The 24,963-nt window shown below is 42.3% G+C and overlaps 1 protein-coding gene across 3 annotated transcripts in view; it reads left to right on the forward strand.

The window, feature by feature from the left end:
- The window catches only part of cdk14 (cyclin dependent kinase 14), a 170,931-nt gene that overhangs the window by 104,146 nt on the left and 41,822 nt on the right, over nt 1-24,963 (forward strand). For all 3 annotated transcript variants that reach the window (XM_076736408.1, XM_076736409.1, XM_076736410.1), the window contains 3 exons: nt 12,337-12,400; nt 17,583-17,631; nt 23,322-23,461. In XM_076736408.1, the coding sequence (XP_076592523.1) occupies nt 12,337-12,400; nt 17,583-17,631; nt 23,322-23,461 (253 nt within the window). The remainder of the gene's footprint in view (nt 1-12,336; nt 12,401-17,582; nt 17,632-23,321; nt 23,462-24,963) is intronic.

Genomic DNA, 24,963 nt, shown 5'->3' on the forward strand with positions numbered 1-24,963 from the left:
TGACCGGCTGTATCTAACTGTGGCCAGAGTCTGTTTCAACCTGGACAGCCCCCAGCAGGATATCACAGCATGTTACAAAGCACCTACAGCATCATCTCAAAATGCTTCCGTGATTGTTGCAGTCACATTAATGCAGTGCTTTTAAATGGGATGAAAACACAGGGTTTGCAGCATATTGCAAAGTTGAAAAATCAGTAGGACCTCTTGGTATTGGCTGGAACATTACTTGTACAGGTGAACAAATGTACAGTGGCCATTGAGTGATTTCATGTGTGTATGTATCTCTGTACTGGATTGTATGGTGGCATAAATATTCTAAGGCTGAACTCTCATGAATCCTGTAATCGCCTGATCTGCTATCCCCCACCCCATATAATTTCATCCCCAATCTCTTAATTGAAGTAGAATGTAGCAAGGCAGACCTAATGGATTCATGTTCATAGGCTGGAAGGGCCTGAATAATTAATGTAGAAAATTACAGGGAAGAAGTCAAATATGGAGACAAAGCATGTTCACTGCTGTTTGGCCTCTGGGCTGAAGGCTAAAGATATGCATCTGAGAATGGATGGATTTTGGATGAAGGGATGAGGAGAGGTGGAGGAAGCCCTGCAGGCGGGGGGTCTCTGACAAAGCGTGGAAGCACAGCAGAAGGAGAGGCGGGTGAAGAAAATGCTTCTTATTGATTGTCTTTATGCCAGAAGGGAAATGTGGGGCTTCCTGAGCACATCTGTAAGAGGCTCCAGGCCTCCAGGGCAGGTGATCCAAGCTCCCCTCTCAGTCACAGAGACACACCATGATAGGCTGAGAGAGGCCCAACAGTGGGATGACCGCTAGCCAGACTGTCAATGAGGCTCAGCTGCACACTGCTTGGCTTTCCTTGGCTTTTTTTCTTTTGACTTTCTTTCATCATGGAGGTCCATGATGGCGCTGTTTGAGAACTGAATGTAATAAGTTGCACATAATGTCTGCATACACAGCTGAATACCTGAAGGAGAGTACGGATAAAAATGATTTGTTATAACTGTTCATCCAAACCAAGGCATTCTGTAACGACTTGGAATGACTAGTCTGAGAAGGCAGGTTTGTTAAACCTGATCCCACATGGCTGAAAGTAACACAGACTTCACCAATTTTCACACCTACAAATGCATAATTTGATTAATTCTACACATGGAGACCTTTTCCAAAACACTATTGCACAACATTTAGGGCCATATTTTAAAGTTCCAGGCACAACAACCAGCACTAAGTAGTACATAATGTGCTACCACCAAAGATGTTATATCACCCTTCATTCATTTATAGGTGAATGCTTTGCCAACATTCCTGCTTTAACCACCATTTCTAAAGCTAATTTAAATGCATTTAATATGTTAATTAACATTTTTTACTTTTTACCTCAGTCCTAATTACTGAGATCATGTTTTTTCTGAGGAATGATTGCCATCATTTCAGGGGGTGTTACTTTCACTTTTACCTTCAAGTAAAGTGGTTTAGATAATCCAGCTAAATGTTTGAATTGACCTGACTGACTGCTCATGTTTCTTGCACCTTTGGACCTATTTTTAACAATGTCACAGCATTCTCAGACATCAATGATTGCCTTAGTGAGTGGCTGGGCAGAAGTACAAAAATTTAAATTTAGAAAGTTTATTACCCATAGTTTTCCTCTAAAGTCAGTGCTGCGGATTCATACAGCATTATAAAAGCCTTTTCAAGGATGCAGGACATTCACATGCAAATGTCACAAGCTCCTATGAACCTAACTTAGCATTAACTTACTGTTCTTTGATATCCTGGCTATTTTTCCCTGGTATTTTTATTCAGATGTACCTTTGTTTATAACACAACACTATAAATATATTCCATTGCCTAGAAAATACTGATGGGCCAAACTGAGCCTTTTCATCCAAATCACATTCTCTGTTTTGTGTTAGTGTGTATTCAGCTGTCAGCCAGAGGTAGAAGAGACAGATGAATATGGAAATGTGGAGGTCTGGGGCTTGGCGAGGCAATGTGTGATCACAGAACTAGCCCACCTGTCAGAGTGAGCCTGATGTTGACATTTCCATCCATCCTGCCTGCTCTGCCCTGTGTGTCTGCTGCTGGGCTGTCAGACGGGTCAGAGTTTGGATGCACAGCCTCAGAGACTCATGTGAAGGGCACCATCAATGAATTATGCGGAGTCAGAAGCATCTTAAAGGCCATGTTGTTTGAAGAGAGGAAGAGAAAGGTCAGCTTCCATCACTGTTTGAGAGGCACCCTGCCAGGAGTTGAGTCGGCACATTGAGCACAACGTCCGCAGAGCTGGAATGTCACGAGGTGGCCTGGAGTTTTTCTCCTGTTAGCCAAACCGTCAGTGTAATGGGGCATTTGCATTCTTGTGGAAAAACAAGCATGAGCTGTTGTTCAGTGCAGGATTCATGGAGGCAGTGTGAGTATACTCTCTCATATATATGTGGGAACTATGTTAGCGGCAAAGAGCAGGAGCTTTGCAACTTTTGTAACCTTACCTCTTGCTCTTTATGCTCCGTCAGCTGACTTTCTCCTTCTCCTGTCATAATTACTATGACCACCAGGGGTCACCACCTGGCATTTAACCTAAATGCGGGTCGTAATAAGCTCTGTGCAAAGTAAACCTATACGGTTGTTTTCTGGTGAGGATGGGCTCAACCTGATGCCTGCATTACCCACAATGCAACGCCCAACAGTTCAGACGGGCAGAGGCCATTGTTTTCATTTTCAGACTTATAGTCTTCAGCCCCAACTGACTCCGACTCAAGTGACATCATGCGAGTCCATCAGGCTTCACACAGCTCCATCTGGAGACAAATGTGTCATAGTACCTATAGACTGATACAATGTGTAAAATCAATGGGCTTCCCCCTTTAATTCATCTGTCATCTTTAATTGCTGGACAAACACAAACACAGTCCACATCAGTGCAGGACAGTTGCCACATACAGAATAACGGAGGAGGCACAGGCCAGCGATGCTTCCATTGAATTTCATTTCAAACCTTTATTTAAAAACAAAGAACCATTATGATTGCCTTCAATTGCAATGACATTGAGTTACAGACAAGATAAAATAAAAAAACACAGAGAATAAAGAAGTCTTTTATGAATCCAGAAGTTATCCTTTAACACTGGTGTTAAAGAATAATTCCAGTTTATTACAGTCTGAGTCTGATTTTCATGCTTTTGACCATCATTGCTATCAGTTAAGATGGAACTGAAGTCTCACCAAGTTAACTGCTGAGTAAACTAACTGACATCTCCAAGTGCTGTGACACTGTCCACCTGGACAAGGACACAAGCTGTCAGAAGATCAAACCTGTTGGAAATAAACCTCCAGGATAATCTTACATATTTGGAAGAGAAAATAAAGTACAGTGGGGAGATTATTACCCAGATTGCTTGATAGTGTCATGAGGGCAGAAGCATCGTTCACATGGGTGAATATTGCATGTGCCATTAGGTGATTTCAGTCCTGTCCAGAGCACACGTGATTTTTCTTCCCCTTTTCCGGTGTTAATTAGAGCTTCAGATACTGTACTTTGTATCTTTCAGTGCAGAAATTAGCCCAATGATAATTAATGGCCTGTAGAGTATTTGTGCTCTAGTGGTCCCTTCCCTCGTTTTTGATCAGTGTGTAGTTTGAGTTTTGTTGGGTGTACACGAAGAATTTGTTGTAATTTGCATCTTGATGGATTTCTACCAATGTGCAGTCCACAGAGGGAAAAGAGAAACCTGCAACACTTTTCTTCACAAACCTCTGCTCATCACTAATGAGCCCATTAACAATTAAACATTGAATCAGACTCATGTGCAAATGGATGAATAAATAAATCCTCAAATAGCTTTTCTGCTCTTTAACCAGATTTTTTCATGGGCCAGCTTCCCTCTGATACCACACACCTCCACAGTGTTATTATCCTTGACAGCTTTAAGGCTGTGCCACTTCCTGGGCTTATCACCATTCCTTCAGAGCTGCATGTGCACGCCGGGGTGAGCGAGGTGTAAATACATGCTTTTGCTCAGTCGGGGTGTCTGCTTCAGATGCACGCGGGCATCTTTAGTAATGAAACAGCTGTGGTTGTATCCAGACATACAGTCTGCATGCTCTGGCCTGTGTTTTTCTTTAGATAGGTGTTAACGTGGCTTTGTGTCTCACTTTACCGCTCTCTGTCTCTCTGTCTCTCTCTCTCACACACACACACACACACACACACACACACACACACACTCTGAGCATGTCTGTGTGAATTAAGTTGTGGTGGATGAAGCCAGGCTCAGGCGAGCTGGTTAACTAGCTGTCACCGCATAAAAGATTACATCCACTGGAGGGACTATATGAATATGGACAGGTCTATCTGCAGGAAATGGCCTGTCAGGCAGAGGTTAGTGTGTTGCTGTAGAAGCGTGTGTTTGTGTTTCTACTTAAAACACAATGAGGTGCCTCCTTATCTTAGTGTGACTGAAATAGCTGTTTGTGCTGAAATATGAACACTGTCATGGATGATATGTAAGCTTATGTTTCTATACATAAGGCTTGTTATTAACAGCTACACACTGGTTTACATGATCATAATAATGCTATTATGGTCATTAATCAGAGTTGGGCATCGCTGTAATTAAGGTGTTTAAGTGTTGCTTATAGGACTGTTTCATTAATATTCCTGTTGGCATGCAGCAGAGCACAGTCTGATTAATGGCTAAAAATGCTGCCTCCACATTACAATGTCACAGTTTCCTTCCAATGCAATGCACATTCTTTCAACTTTCTGCCGTGATGCTATCATACAGCATACCCTTGTGATTATCTTTGTGTGTGTGTGTGAAACTGTACCATTCCTTTCCTGATACCTTCAGTAGCACACATACAAAAAAACGTATGGCCGAAGGACACCGTGGCTCTGTCAGCGGCCACTCGAAACAAGAAGCACAGGAAGTTAGTTTTCTACAGCACAGAGCATTTTAAAAAGACCAGAGTGACCGTCTTTGGCATTTACTCCGTCCTGGCCTTCAGTACTGTCACTTAAATGGGAGGATTCCACATATCATACTGTGATAATGCTGCCTCTGTTCATGTGTAAAATCACATTGACATAATGATCTGTGCTTGGAGTAGGTTAAAATGATCTGAAGGTCAGTTTTTAAGCACAGTCGTGGCCAGCGTTGGTCAAGTGGTACACCACTTTGGTCCAGACCGAGATATCCCATCAGCTATTGGATGGACTGCAATGAAGTTCTTTGCATCTGTGTCCCCACCAGGATGAATTGGTCTTTCATGCAGTGCCATCATCAGGTCAAAAATGTAATTTGGCCGATATTTGTCCTGTACTTTCCAATGCATTATTTATTACAACTGTACTTGTGTTTACTACAAATTAGCAAATGTAAGCATGCTAACGTGCTGAACTAAGATCGGGACTATGATTTACATTACCAGCTGAACATCAGCATGTTAACATCATCACTGTGAGCATGTCATGTGGGTGTATGGTTATACCATGTCCTATGCTTTTTCATTCTTTAGTGGAAAATTGATAAAAGAAGGAATGAAAAGCATTCAAGGCTCAGGCTGGTGATCAGCAAACCCCATGTCTGTGGCTCGCAGCCCATTCCAAAGGAAGATCTTTAAAGATCATAGCTCTTTAAAAAGAGGTCACAAGTATGTTAATTAATTTATGTTTAAAAAAGACTAAGTGATTGCCTAGCTGCTGTAGTTCTTAACAAAAGTTACTGCAACAGGAGTAAACAGTGCATTTGGTGGTGACTATTTTAGGCAGATTTGCCATCCGGCAGCAGGATGGTGTGTGGGATTGATTCAAAATCATGGTAATGGAGAAACATGTCACTCAGTGCAACAGTATGACATGTTTTAAATAGTTTTTGGACAACAGTAGAGCTCTGTGACACAGGCTTTGGATATACACAATTAATACTCATTCATAGATATATTCACTGTTGGTTTTGGTCTTTTTATAGAATTTGTTGACAGGAAGACTGACCCATTAAATGGTCCCTAACAAACTGTAAGTTTCTGCATTCATTTTCTGCTGAGAAGAATGTGATGCTGTAAGGAGCCTTTGTAAAGGACATAGTGCTTCATGGACCAACTCTGAAAGGGTTCATTACAGCAGCAGAAGGGTCCTGCATGGTGCTGGCACGCATGGTGCAAATTCCCATTTTCTCTCTACAGAGACCCTATTTATTTAGAGTGTATTCCTGCTATGAAGAGTAAGCCAGTGCACATGCGAGCTGATCTTCCCTCAGGAGAGAGCAAGAGGCTACTGGGGAGATAAATAATACCATTTCACCAACAGCCGCTGTGTCAGTGACATGAGCATCCATCTGCTGAAACCCAGACAGGATAGACAAGGCTTACTGAACGCATTCCACCAGGTCGCAGTGGGAGACAGCTGATCCACTTGGCTCTGGTTCTGATCCGTTTGACCCCTGCCTGGAGGTGACCCCAATCTGCTTGGCTGTGACGGGGTTGGAGAGCAGCTAGGGGTGGGACAGGGATTTTCAGAGCAGAGAAGGAGATGAAGGCTGGGGTCAGAGTTAGGACAAAGACAGAGAGTAGAGGTAGGAATGTGGATCAGGCAGGGCAGGGGTGGGATACAGCTGGGACTGGGGTCAGTACTGGTACTTATGTTTGGATTAAGGGATTGATCTCTGAGGGAACAAATACAACTGCACCTCCCCAACGGTGCCTAGAATAAATAATACTCAACTTTAATACTAAAGCCAGTGCTGATTTGGATAAAAGCCTCTTGCAGAAATGAAATAGCAGGAAAAGCACAGGTGTCATTCAAACGCTGAATAATGGCTGCATTCCAGCTAGGTTTTCTGTGCATGCTGTCTTACTGTCAGAACTCAGTGCAGCCTTAAAACTGGAACACAGCTGTCATTAGTGTTGTTAATCACAATTCAGGTCCTGGTGAAGAACATGTCCACTGTTTCACTGTCGGAACCATGAGCATTGTTCATGGTATGAATTTTACCAATGACAGGTGAAAATGTATGTCATGAGAGAAGTCTTTTACTTTCACCACTGTGAATTTTCTTTTTTTTTTTTTTTTTTTTTAGTTTAGAGCACTTTAAAAGGGAATTTCTCTCATTTTGCATGTGAATATCAGTTTACTAGTCAATGGTTGGTACTTCTCAGCCTGTGAAAACAGTTATATAACATCCTCTGTGGCTCTGGAGGAAAGACACAGGCAGTTACTTGGCAGGGGGTCTCAAAAGATGCTTTCAGCTTGCATTGTGGGAAGTGTGGGATACAGCTTTTTTATGTTTAAACCATACAAGGGACTGATGCCGTATCATGCCATGTAGGCACAACGGGAAGAACAGGAACACAGTCATGCAGAATATTTGAATAATATTCAATAAATGAATAAAGATTTTTTTATTCACATATTTGTTGTTGGTTGCAAATCAAACCAAATACAAACAATGTGCAGCTCCTTTTTAACACTTATTTAACACTTAACACTTACAATTATTTGGACGTAAACACCAGTATTTATTGATTTGTGGCCATTTTGCCTCCAGTTTATTGAGATTTTTGGAGTTCGATTTGGTTGTTGTAGCTGTCCAGCCCTACAAATAGAAGACTGACATGGAAAAACTGAGCTTGTAATTGTGGTGTGGCTGATATGCAAATACATGAATGCCGCATAAAAGTCTGCACATCTGAGCCTCTGCTGCATTAACATGCAATACTAAAAGCCACTTTTAACACAAAATTTCAAGTTGTCTTTTTATTATTTTAGGTTATTTAAATCACTTGCTTTTGGGCCAACAGGGTGTTTTTTGGGCTAACCAAACCAAAGCCGAATGCCTGATCATGGTGGGCAGCAGCCTCTGAGTTAACAGAGCTGTATGCCCTGAAACACATAGACTGTCACTTGGAAATAATGTGTGTCACATTGTTTGCTATGAGGCTCCTTATGTCTGTCAGCTGTGTTCACTGTGAGGAGTCTGTCTGGCCTGCTTTCTGTGCATTGACTACCCAGATCTCTTTAATCTCTTCATTCTCTCTCTGGCAACATAAATATAATGAGGGTGAAGGTCAGACGTACTGTTTGTGTCTGGCTGACTGGGTGGTCTGTAACTGAGCTGGTGGGGGGTCAGAGTATCTATGTCCAGCAGAATATGCATGCAGAGCTCAGGGTCATGACCTGTGACCTCGCAGGAATTCCTCTGTAGCAGAACTCTCTCTCTCTCTCTGATCGCCCGTCCTCTCTACACACCCTCCATCCACTCACTCGCACACATTGTGAGATGAATTCTGACCCAGCCGTGCCCTCCCTGATGGATTACCATGTCCTCCCTTTCAACATGCTGTTTCATATTCCGTTGCCCTGTCTGTGTCGGCTTTGGAATCCACTGTCCTTGCAAAGTGATTTTTCCATGCAGGATATGCAGAGAGGAGAAGAAACAGCAGCGTCAGTCATTTCACTCAAAAGTCAAACATGGCCCATCTTTACATATAACTAACGACGACAGCAGTGTGAATGAATGCTCATGAAGAAAAGGCAAGCAGTAGCATGACATTGCTTTACAGCCACTAATGTTTGTATGAAGGAAATGTGTGACTTTGAAGGATAGGATCACAGTTTTTCCAGTATGTTTGCATTGAGACAAACAGAGTTGATTTGTCTATTTCAGACTTCTGAAGCCTCATATTAGCTTCAGAGAAACTTTTGAATATCTTGTCCTCCATCACTTACACTGAAAGCGCATGAAAGGGATCTTGTAAGGGGATCAGTTGACGAAGAGCGAGCGGGTGAATTCAACAAAGTCGAAATCCGACAGCAGCTCGCGGCCCTTGCTGTCGAGGTAGGGCTTCATGTGTGAGAGGCAATAGTCTGCCTGCTCCTTGGTCAGGTTCTGGTAGAGCTCTTCTTTAGTGACATAAGGTTTGTTCTCTTGTCCTCTCAACAGGAGGAATAGCATTAGTGTTAATCATGTTAATATCATTCCAGGTAATATTATTAAATGATCACATCGATCCTCAGTTACTGTGAATGAAGTGTGTGCTTCAGAATAGCTTAATATGACAGGAGCTCTTGCTCTCAGCTTTATTCATAAAAAAATAAGAAAAGATAACACTTTATTAATCCCCCATATGGGAAATTAAGGTGTTACAGGCAGGCAGGCAGAAGCAATAGTATCAGGAATATAAAAAGAGACACAGAAGGGAATAAAATACAAAATGGAAAATGAGCAAATCAACTGTATGTGTATATAGGTATACAGTTGATTTGTTGCACATTAATGCAATATGTTGCAATACATTATGTAAATGTTTCAAACATGAGTCAAACAATACATTTCATCTATAGCTCATGTACCAGCTGTCAGGCGCACCTCATCAGCCTTGTTCCACTGGCATTTTGTAGACAGGGTACAGTATATTGTTAGTTACTTGCTACATACTTTTAGATTTGTTCTCATAAAGTTCATTGAAAAAAAAGCAAATATGGAGGAAGGTTCAAATATGGGCTCCCTCCACCTGTGGAGCAGCTCTGCATCTCCAGTCAGTCAGTGTAAGAACTTGAGTGTTGAGAATTGTAGAAAAATACCTCTAAGATGATTGAGTGAAAGCCTTTTTTGAAGGCATGTAATTATAGCCATTAGGATGTGGGATAATATGTCATTAAATTCACAAACACAGTCCTGCTACTGCTTACTGAAATAGCTAGTTTGATATTAACGGGCGTAATAGCTGTGACATTCTAACTAACTACTGACAAAAAACCTTGAGGAATTACATATTTTGCTATGGTGTGTGTCCAACAGTGTCCATCACTGTGTTTCATGTCAGGATTTTCAAAATGACAGTAATTTAGCTCAAGGCTTGTTGCTGGTCAAAACAAGAGATGATACAGAGCAGTCAGGAGACAGTGCTGCGTTGGCTCTACTCCAACACGTTACATTCAGAATGAAAAAGTGATGCTCAGTGCTGACTGCCCAGTTCAATGTGTGGGTGCTCACCTTCACATCGCATGTACGCATGTCTCCCAATATGAGTGGACAGAATGTGCAACACATATTCACAGCAGTAATAAAGCAATAAATAAAGTAAAATATATTTTTAAAAGGAATTCTACTGCTTCTGAGGAAGTTGCACATATCACATTGCTAATTATCCTGACCCACTTGACCACAAAGCTTGTGTCATTACTCAAGACACTGACCATTAGATATTCCACTTACTTTTTAAGTTTAAGTACTGAAAATGTAAAAAGCTACAGTAGCACTGAAATAATAACAGCGTGAAACACTGAAGCACATTGTACATCATAGTGACAGTGACTCAATATTTTACAACATTACCACATTTCGACAGTAAAGGAAAGGAAAGAAAAGCAGAGCAATGATGGGGAATTATTTGAAAGGATGTTGCTCCCCTGGATAAAGCTGGTAGCTGATATTTGGAATTATTTTAGTGATCTCTGTCTTTGGATAAAATAGATAAATCATTTGAACTTTAACTTTGCGCTTTAGTGTGTTGCACTCAGCACTTTATACTTACCAGCATTGCCTAATCAAATACACTAAGTGAGCCGGTTTGATAGCTGCAGTCGGGGTGTGCACTGATGTTTCAGCTCTTTTCCTTCACCCTCAGCTGCTGCAGCTCCCCACCCCCACCCCCTGATGTCCTCATAAAGACTTTGACATTCATACCCAGCCCCAAACCCACCTTCCATCCAGCACTCCCTCCCTTTACTTCAAAGGCCACTGAACCTTGCCATCAATAATGCAGGCCAGCTTCAGCTCTGAGGACCAGATTGAGATCCACCCACATGTGTCCTCATTCCCCGACGTCACCTCTGGAACACTCCCATAACCTTTCCACACAGGTTGTGTCAAAGCCTCATTCGCTTTCTGTTTATTTTGTTTTTACATTTGAGCAAAAGCACAAGTCTAATATTAAACGACCCAAAGCAAGAAACTAAACAAACAGCACACAAAAAAAATGCTGTATTTGCATCAACTCTCCAGAACCTATTTTTTTTAATTAAGCAAAAGCACAGTTGATGAAGGCATTGTATTATGTCCCAGTCTTATCTATTGTCTTTGCAGGCGTATTAATGTCCTTAAAAACAAACATAGAGACGAGCTTTGATAACAGAAACCAGTGGTAATAACTTAGTGAAGAATGACTGAATCTCCCCGTCAGTCATTTGACCCTCTTCCCTGTGGTTGGCTTCACATTTTCTCTGCTGCCGTGTCAGTATGTACTGGAATATAACTTCTGAACACTGATCATGTTGATTACATCGCAACTTTTTTAAACAAAGTCCAGAATTTGCAAGTTGATCTCTCTCTTGTTGAAGGCTCCCTGAGGTCTGCCTCACAGTGCTTTACTGCCCTCCAGTGGTGGAATTTCATATTACATCAGCTATGACTAACATTTGAGTCAGTAACAGACAAACATAAGCTAATCAAGCCTCTGACCTTTTGTAAATTGCGCTGGTTTCCATTAAATGTCAGTTTGGTCATGGCCCTTTAACCACATTATTTAGTATTTTCTGACTTGGGATTTATTTGTGTATGTGGCCTAGATACTCTGTCATGGAAACCTACCCTGTGATTACCTCAACCTTTGCTTTCATTCTTCTTTTTCTTTGTCTCTCAGTCATGCCAACATGAGCCATCTGAAACAGATTAATCCCAGTGATCCCACAACACACATCCAGCCAGTGTTTGTATAATTGTCCTGTAAGTTGCAGTAGAAATCCAGCAGTTCTCTGAGCAGCCCCTCTACTGTAGGAGCGTGCAGCAGACCAGAGACAACTGGGAAGTCTGGAAACTATTATGCTTCTTAGCTGTGATGGATCATGTGTAAGGCATGTCCGCTGCTCTGTGTTTTGTCATCATAAACCAAGGCTGTGTGCGTGAGAACTCAGCCAGCCTTTCCATGAAAGATGTACTAATCATGACTATTGCACAAGTAGTGGAGTGCCTTTATGCTGCAGGTTTAAGTTTGTCATACAGCCTATCACGGTGCCGGGTCTCTCTGTCTCTCTATTACAAGTGCTAATTTTTTTCAATAGGCCTATATGCTGGTCACTGGATTTTAAATTATGATTGATAATAATAAAATAACTTCATTAGCTCTGAGCTTGTTAAAAATGGAAGCAGTGAAGGTTTCAATTATTTTATGCCTCATGTTCACTACTATAATTCGTTTATGATGCCTTCTTATGCTGAATATCCAAATACGATTCTCCACTGAGCAAGAAAGGTGGACGATATCTCAGAAGTTTATCTTCACTGTCTCTTATTCTTATTCTTGTTTTTTCTCCAGGTCCTTGGCACCCCATCTGAGGATACCTGGCCCGGCGTTAACTCTTTGCCTCACTTCAAACCAGGTCAGACCTTTATAGACAGTCATTGTATTCATTCTTTAAGTCTTTGCTATCTTCTTTAACCCCCATTAAACTGAATCATACTTAACCCTAGACCAAAATAAAGAACATGCACAAGCAAAGAAAAACAAACAAAGAGTATGCTGAATACTTTTTATAATAGTCAGAATGCTGTATGATAACGTATTAGCATGAGCATTATACTGTATAGTCAAATGTGGACATGAGACCTAACATTTCTGTCTCTCACACTGTGTATGATGAAATGTTAGCAAGAAGCCAGCAACATAGTATATGCTAAAGTGTTAGCATGGAGACAGTTTTTATTAAATATAGTATGGGCAGTGCTAAGTGATTAGCATGGGGCTGTCTGCCACACGTCATTCTGTATGACAGTGTGAGATGATAGCATGGACTTTATCAACGCTATCATACACACACGGAACTTATTATGGTGCTATTGATGTTTCAGAAATTGGCACATATAGTTGATTTCTCCTTTTATCATTGTTGTATGCTAGTGCAAAAATACCTGCTGTTCGATTCTCATTCTTCAACGTGTATCCTAAAGGGTTAGCGTTGAACGTCTGAGCTACAGGCTCCGTGCTGGCACAGTCTACACAATGCTGAGTAACACCAACATCTTTCACGCTGACACTTCAGCATACACAGTTTTTGAGGCATCTATTGTCCCTCAGCATGCTTGCCAACACTGAGCACCAGAGCCACTGATCACATTTGTTTATATACTCAGTACTCCAAACCTGACCATCAAAATGAACCAATGGGACAGTCTACCAAGAGCTCACTGCACTCCATTAATGCAGCAGCAGCCGCAGCAGCAGGAGTGGGGGTGGCAGCTCTGCCAGGGCAGCCATGCCCGCTGGGAGCTCATTAGGGCTTTTTAGAGGGAACATGAATAGAGGGACTGCAGATTAGTGTTATCTTATGGAGGGAAGACAAGCCGGAGTGGAGGAGAGGGGACAGGCAAAGATGGACATAAAGAGGGTTAGAGTGATGGTGCAGGGCAGTGAGGCATCACAGAGCTGTGTGACCCAACCTCCTATCTCCAGTGGCCAATTAGGGACCAACTGGGGTGACTCTCATGGTCATATGCACACACAACACATACAAATGTAATCTCTCATCCTGTGGCCATGGCGACAGTTGGCTCTTGTTTGCCCCTCACACACTGTGTTGAACAGCTGTGCAGCTGTCTGAGCCACAGACACACACACACACACACACACACACAGGCAGCTTTGCCTGGTTCTAGCCTCCAAGCGTTGCATCTGTTCATGTGATGTCTGCAGATCTGATGCTGTTATGGCTGGACTTTCAACAGACGCAGTGAGAGTGAGACATTACCAGAGATGATCTGGTAAATCTTGACCACATGATGATGCACTGAAAGCGTCTCAAAGCCTCAGAGTAACAGTAGAGGCTCAGTCAGAATGTACAGCAATTATTACAGTCAGAGAACGGTTCAGTCAACACAGGCACATTGTGACTGATTAGTGATGGGCCTGTTTTAACCTTCCTGTTTGCTTCCTTCTTATGGAGTTTGTTAGTGAGCACAGGAAAAGGAAGGTTCAGATGTGCCAGAGTCAGTGGTACAAAATAGCTTAACGTTACTGTCAAAACTGAATATTAATCTGAGGAATTCACTGGACAGATTGTTCTCTGTAGAAAGTATCTGTTGCTTCCAAGTCCTTGATGAGTTCTTCGAAATATTCCAGTTGCCTGATATTTCTAAGAAGATCGCCTTGGCCAGTTTGACAGACACAGTAAAATCAAGCTGCTCCAGAGGCTGCAGCCAGCAGCAGATGGCAGTATTGCATCAGCCTGGAAAACCTCCCTGTGACTGAGGCTAAGTTTCCACAGCACTGAGGTCCTCTGAGCTGACTGTTATCTGCACGCTTTTCCAGAACGCAGCGGCTGTATCACTGTTCTGGCTGTCATTCATCACATTTTCACTAATACTTCAAAATACGTTCCGTCAATTTTTGTTTCAGCTCAACTTTTGCAATGTATCTTCAGAGTCTGGATTTGAGACACGACTGTGTGGCTTGACCTCAGCGGAGAGGCGCCACTTATTTTTCACATTTCTGTGGTTGTGCAAAGGTTCCACAGATACTTCCTCATTTCCAGTCATATCTCACTTTAGCTCTTTCCCTCTACTCTGCTGTCTTACTTAGGTACGAGGTCGGGCTTTTACATCGCAGCTGAAGCAGAGAACAGAGACCATGAAGCTCTCATGGTTCTGTTTCATTGTGTAACTGAACATAAGACATCCAGCCGCTGATCATATACAGTATTAAATCAAATGGTGTTTATCTATATGAATTAAAAGGTGGAAATGGGAAACAACTGTTATTCATACAGTCTTTATTGAAACAGGCAGTCTGAGATCCATAGACAAGCACACAGAAAATCAGAACCACAAACAATTCGCATACCTCATAGTGACAGGTTAAAGAAAACAGTTACACCAAGTGGCCTTTCCAAGTCAGTGTGATGCCTTATACGGACCATGGTACATCTCTTTGCTGAAATCTAGTTTTGATCTTCACTTTGTTTGTCAGGTGTTTGATGTTATGAGTAAAAGTCCCAAGTAATTAGAAATATTCTAATTTGAGCACCCCAGGAGATGGGATATGGACAATAGGCAGGATACTCCTCAGCGACCTTGAAAATGGCATACATTTTGCTTTGTTGGCATCTGAAACAAGTTTATGTTTATCACATTCATCCAAGCTGATCATTTCTCTCTCTTTCGCCTCCACTCTGCCTATTTCTGGGTACTGTGGCTGGCAGCCTTCACCTCTGGTACTGAGGAAGCTGTGGCCAGTTCAGGCCAGCTCTGGCGCTGAACTGGGTGACTGGACCCACTGTTGGCTAGCTGGCAGGCTGAACGGCCAAATTGAAAGGCAGTTGAATGGTTGGCGAGTAGGATTAGGCTGGCAGTGTGGGAGGTGGGCTAGCTCGCTGGGTGGCTGGCTAGCTTGTGTGGTGGCCAGTCGGCTGGCAGCTCAGCCCGACTGTGTGTCCACATGGCAGTTTTGGCTGAGATTAAGAGAACGGTGCAGAGACTCACACACTCACAGCATAATAAACATGGCTGTGGAAATATGGAGAGACTGTCACACCAAACTCCTCTCAAAATTATGACAATTTAATGTGGTCTGGCGTTGGAGCAGAAGTACATAGCTCATACAATATTACTCAACAGCATTTCTGAGATGATAGCCACTCCTTAATTTGGCAAGATAATATACAAAGCAACACACATTGCAATGCAATTTCAGCTATTTGAATTGGTTTGTCCTGATGTCCCATAGTCATCTTTAAAAATCAGTGTGGTTGAAGCAGCCGGCAGACATTTTAAGATGGCAAAGCAGCAAAATCAGGTGTAATCAATTACATTAATTATGGCTACATTCCTTTAAGATGAGGCGTCACACTTGCTTGGCTTTCTCATACACTTCAGTGGAACAGCACATCGTTAATGTTATTACTTACACCTGTTCCTCTCCTGCTATGACGCGTTAAAATGCATTTATGTTAAGATAACAGCTCTCTTGTTTTTTTTTGTTAAGACAAAAACATCAACCTTATCACCATAGTGCACTCACTTTAGTTTTGTCTTTGTGGCAGTAAGATTGAGGGGGCTTCTCTGGGATGTTTTGTACACATATTGGTGAATCTTGTGTTTTTATGAATAATACAAATACAAAGTTCATGTTATGCATAGCAGTACTTTATAGCTTTATATTTATATTTTCTGATTATAAGCCTACTGCGAATTCTCTAACTATTCAGACCATAGAAGAGGCCTGAATACTGACCATGACTGGGTTGAAACATGTTGAGGAGAGGTGGAATTACCCGCACTGTAATGGCTTGTCTTGTAAATCCATCATAATGGATGTTTCCACTGCACTTAACTCCCTCAGTGTCATGTCACACTCCTCACAGAGTTTCATTATATGGCAGAAATACCATTTTCATTCTCTAATTAACTCGCATTTAAGTTAGTGTCTCCTCCTGCAAACACTTCCTCCATGTCAAATGAACAGCCTTTGAGGAATGGAGGGGACATGTCCTTTCTGTTGCATGTTGGTATTTAAAGTACTCCCACAGAAAAGACAGGAGACAAGTAAAAGTCAACAGTTTTAATGAATATGCAGTGTACAGATGAATCCAGGAGAACCACAGAGCTTGGAGATGGCTGAGGAGGAACAGGCCAGACGAGTGCTGAATCCAGTCCTTTCGGTAGATGCAGACAGAGGCATGGATGGAGGCAGCTGAGGATTAGACACCTGAACTTAAAAAAACAAGGGTCGGGGAGGCAATTAACAGACTGGAAAAAACAGATCAAAAATATTTAAGAACATTGTTGAATACTGGGTGGAAAGATCTGTGCTTAAAGACTGTGGCAGCAGGTGAGTCTTGATTGTTCGATTGTGAGTAGCCGATGAGAGGAAGAGGCCGGACCACAGCTGTCAGCCACGCACTGCAGTGACACACACACATACGCAACAGACAGGAGACAGACAGGAGACAGAGAGGAGACAGAGAGGAGAGGGAGACACAAAGACACAATAGGAAAACTGCAGATCTCCACACTTTGAGCCACTGTAAGCTTTCAATATAAGGGAAATGATGATTTTTATTGATGATGAATTAGCAGCAATTGGGGGAAAAATGACCAAATGAAGCAACAGAATATACCCAGTGAATGAAAACAGTATTTCTTTTAAATAAAGAAACTCAGAACAGCAGAATAGCAGAATGAGATGACTGTGAATTCATCAAGAAAACCGGTAAATATGGAGAGTTTGCATGTACAGCAAACAGCCTCAACTGCTAATTAAAGCAGATCAGACAAGAAGGAAGCTTGTTACAAAAATATGATCAAATTTGGTGTCTTATGTAGGCTTGTACTATATGTCACTGTGAAAACTTAGGGTATAACATATGAATGTTCGCAATCAACCAATGCATCATTTAATTGCCAGATTTTTATCACGTGATGTGTCTGTATTCAGGAGTTCAGTCTGAGGGTGTTTCGGAACAGAGCAGCATGTGTGTGACTTTCATGTGATGAGAGAAATGCACATTAACCAGACGCCAAGTGTTACTTCAGTGACTCAACTTTTGTTTTGTTGTCTTCCCATCACAGATCGCTTTACAGTGTACAGCGCTAAGAAGCTCAGACAAGCGTGGAATAAGTAAGTGAACTGTTCAAATAAGGGTTTTGCATTTGTGTTTGTGTGTGTGTGTGTGTGTGTGTGTATGTGTGCCTATATATGTATAGTGTTATGTCATAGGGTGTTGTAGCTGACGGGAGCATTATTATTCTTGTTTCTGTCTTTAAAGCCAAACTCCCATGGGTCATGAACACGCTGTTAGTGCAGCTCACACTCTTTCCACACTGTTTGCAAGCCACATGCTCCCTCTAGCCTACACCCTTCCTGCAGCACACGCGTGTGTCATTCTGCTGTGGGACATGAGACGCATATGGCGGGGAAAGGGCACGGTGGCATCGTCGGGTCTTCCCCCCCCAAATGTGTGCCACTGTTTGCCCCAGGCATACATCTGGAGGAGAGACCAGAGAGGGCAAAGGGGAGTTTGTCTCTTTTCCAGAGGGAATTTTAAAGCAGCACCAAGCGAGTGATTTATGTAAAACTCCAGCTGTTTAATCAGCTGGAATCACAAAGTATAGCTGCTTCAGCGGAGATCCGTCCCTGCTAACTAAAACCCTCGTCACTCAGGACTCCTAATACCTGGATTCCTCCTGTGATTTAGAATAATTACATAGGTCATCTGTGTCCTTAATCCAAGTAGAATCCGGGAAGAGTATGCTGTGGCTGTAATCTGTAACGTAAGAATCACACCGCAAATTACTGACCTTAACATGCCAGAAATTCCATCTCTGTATGAATCAGCAGCTCAGTCATTTGGGGTTGTACTTTTCAGTCCCACATCGAGACTAGTGGAAGGTTTTGATAACATTTTGGACAGAGCACTTCAGCAGCAATCCTGTTGGTTTGGTGTTTGATTTATTGATGGTGTTTGAATGAAAGACTGCTTTATTTATCCTGAGTAAATTAGCCTCATTTACCAATAAAGAATCTCTTGGTGACTATGTCAGATATAGTTGGCCATTCAGTTGAAAAGTTGTGTCCCACCTTGTGTGTTTCTGCAGAGACCTTTGTGCTCACATTGCTGATTGTTTCATGTGATTATGGAAGTTTCAGTGCAACCAGTTTACTCATGGCTGAGAGATCTGAGTGGCACTCATATGAAAACTTTGCCAACATTTAAAGAAGTCTATTGAAAACCTTTGATGCCAAATGGCGAGCAGGGTAACGTGAGTTGAGGTGGATTTTCCCCTCCACTCCCTCTCCGTCTGTCTGTCCCCTCTCAGTCTCGTGGCCTCGCTCCAGTCCAGGAGGAAATAAAAATGTGAAGAAAGAAAGTGAGGTGGAATGTTAATGACCATCACTTCCTCTCCGCTGTCTTTTATCCCGGGCCAGGGAACGATGAATTTGATATGAACCTGTACACTCACTTTGTCTCTGCCCTGGGAGTTGGCTCACCCTCTCCTCCTCTCTTGTTTCTGTTCTCGGTCAGTCATTTTTCTCTGTACTGTTTTTCTTCGTCCGGCTGTTAAAAAGTGAATGATGGGTACGGAGTAAATCGTTCAGGGCACAGTTTTTTGATGTCACAGAAGCATATATGGTGAAATCGTTCAAGTTTACTTCTCGATCAGGCCATAATGTTATGTGTCCAGTGGTGTGGTCTTATTTCTAAAACTATGACTTAAGCAGGGAAACATATGCTTCCAAGCATGTGGTGAACTTTGTGTGAGCTGTATGAACAATATGCACTTTTTCCAGTGATTGCTTGGTTCAGGCGTGCCAGGCCGTCGTCCTGTTGCCTTAATGCTGCGGTTATGTATGGTTTTTCTTTTTATCCCTTGTAGTTTTAAGTCAGATCATTTCTGTTTAATATCAGTCACAGTTCTGTTCAATTCAGTTCAATTGTACATGTTACCTGGCTTCAGTCTCCTCTACCATCACCACCATCTCGTCTTCCATAAAGTGTGCTTTTCTTCTCTGGTCTGTTCCTGACTAAACTCTCATTTGTGCTGGCTTTATGGAAGAGGAAAACATCAGGCGCCTGCCTTATGTCAGTTTAAAATGATTTGAGATTATAGATCACAGATATGTAAGTTACAAATGGGATTCTCAGAACCTGCTTAAATAGGTATATTTACGTTCAGCATCGTTTATGAATCGAACGTAATGATCTTAAGAGTGAAGAGAGGCTGAATATTTTTCCAAAATGTACCCACTGATTTCAGTGAATTTGGTGGTAAGTGGACCATGGATCAAAGGGATTTTTACCCTTTTTTTTTTTTTTTTTTTAAATTCCTATCAACTATCACACTCGATTGAGCTGGTTAAGCAGGTTTGGTCAGAAGTTTGTCCTTTTGGCTCTGTGAATCTGTGTCATTCACCTCTAATATGATGGAAATGAAGCAGTTTGATTACGCACATACTGCATGATTGCTGATCACTATGGCATTTAACAGAGATGAATTGTCATGCTTTTTGATCAGATTTGACATAATATAGGCACAAATACTTTTTTTTTTTTTTTCATTTTTCTTAAAGCTGCTAATGAGAGTAAATATAGTAATAGTAACTACAGTGTTTAAGTACTACAACAATTAGTTGATTAATCAAGATCAAGAGAAGATCAGCAACAACTTTCTCTGGTTCCCAAATGTGAAGATTTGCTGCTTCTCTCTGTTTCATATCACTGTACATAAAATATCTTTCATTTTTGTGGTTTTGGTTGCGGACAAAACAATTTGATAGGTCACCCGGCGTCCCAGTACTTATGAGGAGCATTTTTCCAGTTTTTTAAAGACCTTTTTAGACTAAATAATTGAGTTAAAAGATGATCAATTGATAACGAAGATAATGGCTCATCACATTGTTCTGACATGTCATGTCAGATTGTCCTCAGTCTTTTCCACAAGTGCCCCAAAATGCTATGTTAATGCTTAAGTGACAAAGACCTCTAGTGGCCATAATAATTGTTTATGAGAACAAAGGAGGAAGTCAGGTGACATTATTATAGAGCAACAAAGTCTGTGGAGGAGGTGGGTTAGGGAGGAGGTTAATGCTAACCACATAATTATTATTGTCACCACAATGACAAAGGTCCACAAACCTTAGCCATGTAATGATTCTAACCCAAACCACCATCTTCCCCTTAACCTCACCAAGTGGTTTATGTGTTGAAACCAAACCTTAACCAGAGCAGGGTCACATCATAAAACAGTGAGTTGTGACAGTTTTGAAAGGCACAAACAAAGATGTCATCCTGTTGACAGAGGCATTAGATCACAAATACAACTACGTGATGTTCCTGAGAGCGTGGAGAAATTACATACTTTGTCATTTAGTCTGGAGCACTTGTTGACTTAAACCTTGAAATTTCACAGAGAACCAGGCTCTCTGCAGGAACCCCCTCATCACAGTCGCACACATTCACACCTGGAAGCTGCTCGCACACAGTCACAGTCTGATCCCCTGGGAGTCTGGGGATTGGATCTGTGACCTCCGAGTTCCAAGCCCCGCCGTTCAAACGTAATAAGAATACATTTGTTCTTTGTTTTGACATAAATAATTGACTCTCAGCAGCCATGAAATAGAAATGTTGGGATCAGCTTTTTCGTAATCCAGAGCTGTTAACCACTATACAGAACTTGACAGCTGTGATAGTTGCATGCTAAGGCCTGTTTGCCATGTGCAGTTCCAGGTTGCCCTCACAACACCCTCATCGTCAATGAGTCAGACGTGATGAAAGCTCTTTGCAGGATGTCTTCAGACTAAAAACACAAAGGCTTTCTTCCAAAGCGGCTCCTGGTTGCTGCTTCGCTCAAACAAAGAGACTGTTCTGCCACTTTCAGCTGTGATTGGGGGACAGTGCAGGCCTCACCTCTACCAGGCCCTTGGTTTAGTTTCCTGATTGGTTACCATGAAAAAGCTGCGCCACGCACCAATGAAGAAGGAATGTTTTCCTGTGCCCTGAATGTGTCATCACCTGCAGCGCTTTGATAGTTTTGGGAGATGCTATCGATCTTACTGCAGATGTGTGATTATTCACTCGGCCTAGCTGACAGCAATAGCAGGAAGGAATGTACACCAACTGCACATCAACACTTCTGCATGGCCAACATGCTCATATCCAGGTGATTTCACACCCACACAAACAGGTAGCTGTTTGTCTGTATGCCTGCAGAGAAACTTCAAAGTCAAGCCTTCGTCGAGCTAAATTCTCTTACAGACACACCCACTGTTACTGAGAACATATCATAAGAAGATTTAGTTCACCCCAATAATGGTAAAGACAGTAAAGGTACTCCCGCTCACTGCTGCTTGGGCCTTAACTTTTGGCTGATTGAGTTGCTTCTGTCTGTTGAGCGCAAAAGGCCCTGAACCCATGAACTGTTCTTAGCTGCCTTTAACAAACACCATGTCCCCTGAGCCGTGACATAAGGAGCCATGAATCCGTGAGTAGAGGGGTCACAGTGAGCTCAGCCATGTCTGTAGTAACAGATGGATACGAAATACAAGCTGAATGAGAGATTGCAGTTACAGAAGCTCCTGGAACAGAGGTTAGCCCTGACTGTGCTCTCTATAGCAGGAAATCTTCCTCTTGCTTGCATGCTGAATTTAAGGTTAGGTGCAATGCAAAGAGTGCAGGATGTCTAGGTATTGAAACTCCATAACAACCTGTCACCGTCATTTTGTGCCACCAGTGGTAGAAGCCATCCCGGTGTGGCTTAAAAAAATTGAATAGCGGCAAAAAAACACTGTCTATCAGCTGCTTCAAGCTTAAGCTCAGCATTGACCTTAAAAACCCACGTCATTAAACCAGTAATCGAGGAGGCCTTTTTCCATCAGTGTAGTTTCACACAAAGACTAGTTTGTCTTTAAACTTTGCTGTGGAGTTATAGAGTGCTCCAGCTGTATGAGAAAGAGGCAAGAAGAGGCCCTGATGGACTTCATTAACTTTATCTCTGCCTCTTTGCTGAGTGGCGTTGATGAGTTGAACAGAGATTTATCCCCCTCTGTCTCTGTGCTGATAAGTCGAGTTGAGATCCCCATTGAGAGCCATGGGAGTGGCTGTCAGAGTGCTTGACTAGGGAGCCAACCATGAGAAGCCTGCAGAACATGAGAGGCACTCTGAGTACTGCGAGCGGCAGGCCAGCGAGCTGCGCTGAATAACATCATGTTTATTTAATGCAGTGGATGCCTAATTACTGACTGAATTTGTTGCTGTTCGTTTATTTTCAATCTCTTCTCCCACTCGGCGCTGCTAGGTAGGACTGGTTCAGGAGTTCAGTAGCTCCCAGTACGAACGCACACTTGCACGCATTCATTTGCGCGCGCGCACACACACACACACACACACACACACACACACACACACACACAGATGCACACACTGTGCTTTAATGAACGCTTTCCGTTTCTCATGGTGACCCAGTCGCCATGTGCGAGGCGGGCTCAAAAGAGAAAGGTGTGAGCATGTGTGCGCGCTCTTTCGCATGTGTGTGTCTGGAAGTGTTTTCCTCTTGAGTCAGCAAACCTTCAGCATAATTAAAAGGCTTGTTTTTTTGTTGTCAGCAGCCCTGTGAATTGGAGAAAGTGTTGAGAAGGAGTTGCTTTCTCAGAGGGATGAATGAATGTTATGAAAGGTAGCTCATATTTTATTTGGTTTTAAAAGACGCGGGTGGTTCCTTGGGTCTCAGTAGGTTGTTTGGCTGTATTCTGCATTCAGTGTGTGTATATTTCTGTTGTCTCCCTCTCTGACAATGTGTGTTTATGTGTGTCAGGTTGGGCTATGTGGACCATGCTGAGGAGTTGGCCTCCAGGTTCCTCCAGTGCTTCCCAAAGAACCGGCTGTCAGCCCAGGCAGCGCTGAACCACGAATACTTCAGCAACCTTCCTCCACGGCTCTGTGAGCTGCAGGACAGTACGTACCACAACACACCAGTTACTGAAGCTCTAACACCACCTGTCTGTGATGGCAGCTCACATTAGAGCTGCTGCTTAATGGCTCTTGGGTCATAAAATTGCAATATGGCAACCAGCTTTTGGCAGGGCTTTACTTAGAGTGGTGCTCAAAGTCCATCGTATCTACATTGTTGGTATTTTGTGTTTCTGGTATAGCAGAGGACTTCAACAGTGAGGCACTCATTCCCATGGGGGCAACACAGAATGAGACACTTGAGACAAAGATACTGTGAGAGGGGGAAGGGACAGGTGTATGTGGGGGGTTCTAAAAACAAAAGATGATGTCTACATGGTCTTTCCAATATCATTGTCTCTGATCTCATCTCTTGTAAATAAAGTCTACTTAGAAATCATGGAAAACAAGATGCTCCTTATGAGAATCACATTTTTCTGTTTTCTTGTAATACTAATGCAGCATACTTTCAGTGGTGCCAACTTGTAAACAAATGTCGGATAAAGAAGGTCTCAAGTTGTAGTCACAGAATATATATAGTGGTATAGAATAGAACTCTGTAGCATGGTGTGTGTTAGCATACAGTAGAACAGTGCAGTGTAACGTATGTTGATATAATAATAGTGTTGATATAGTCTGGACTTTTTTTGTTGTTGTGCAATTAAACAAGGTTTAAGAATTGCAAGTCAGCAGAAAAAATAGCAGTTGTTTCACAAACTCAGTGGTAATCATGACATTGATTGCATCCAATATGACTAAAAATATCTCTAAATGCGCAGATCTATTTTTGTTTTCTTAAAACTAGAGTTACCTTGTCAGAAAGTTGGCCTCTCCCTGCTTCTCTCTCCCTGTCTTTCACTCCCTCTCTCTCCTTTGTGTTTTTTCTTCATCTCTTTTCTTGAGCTCCCTCAGCTCCACTGGATCATACAGTATCCTCCTCATCTCTGTCTCTCTGCAAAGAAGGCGGCGAGCAGTGACCTGGGGTTGTTTTTGTTCATGCAGAGAAAGCCTGTCTTATTATGTGGATGCCGTTGGGACAGTAAGCCCAGCCGGACCTCTGCTGGCCGCAGCAACACGCTCAGTTTGATTTTCCATCTTCCTGACTTGTTCGCCCAGAGCAACAGCACACTGAGGCGCTCTTTAAATAAGAGCCCCAGCTTTGAAAACACTGCACCTCAGAAACACACAGCATCTTAACTTTCAACACATCTTCAATTTAGAAGCAGATTTTTATTAATGCTGTTGATTTCCCGTGTGTATTTTGGGTGTAAGAGTCAGAGGCTTTCGCAAAGCTTCACAGTCATATATTTCAATTAATCCTACAGAATTGGGTTATTGCATGAAAGTATGTCAGAGATGACTGCATATCCATATTATTTGACAAGCTACATATACATACATCACCAATCCCTTAAGCTGTTATTCATTAGTGATGTGAAAAGCCTCCTCAGCAGACCTGAGTGTGCTGCCACTGACATGGTGGTAATATTAATGGGAGAATTCCATTT

Source organism: Chaetodon auriga, chromosome 8 (genome assembly GCF_051107435.1).
Source record: "Chaetodon auriga isolate fChaAug3 chromosome 8, fChaAug3.hap1, whole genome shotgun sequence".
NCBI lineage: Eukaryota > Metazoa > Chordata > Actinopteri > Chaetodontiformes > Chaetodontidae > Chaetodon > Chaetodon auriga.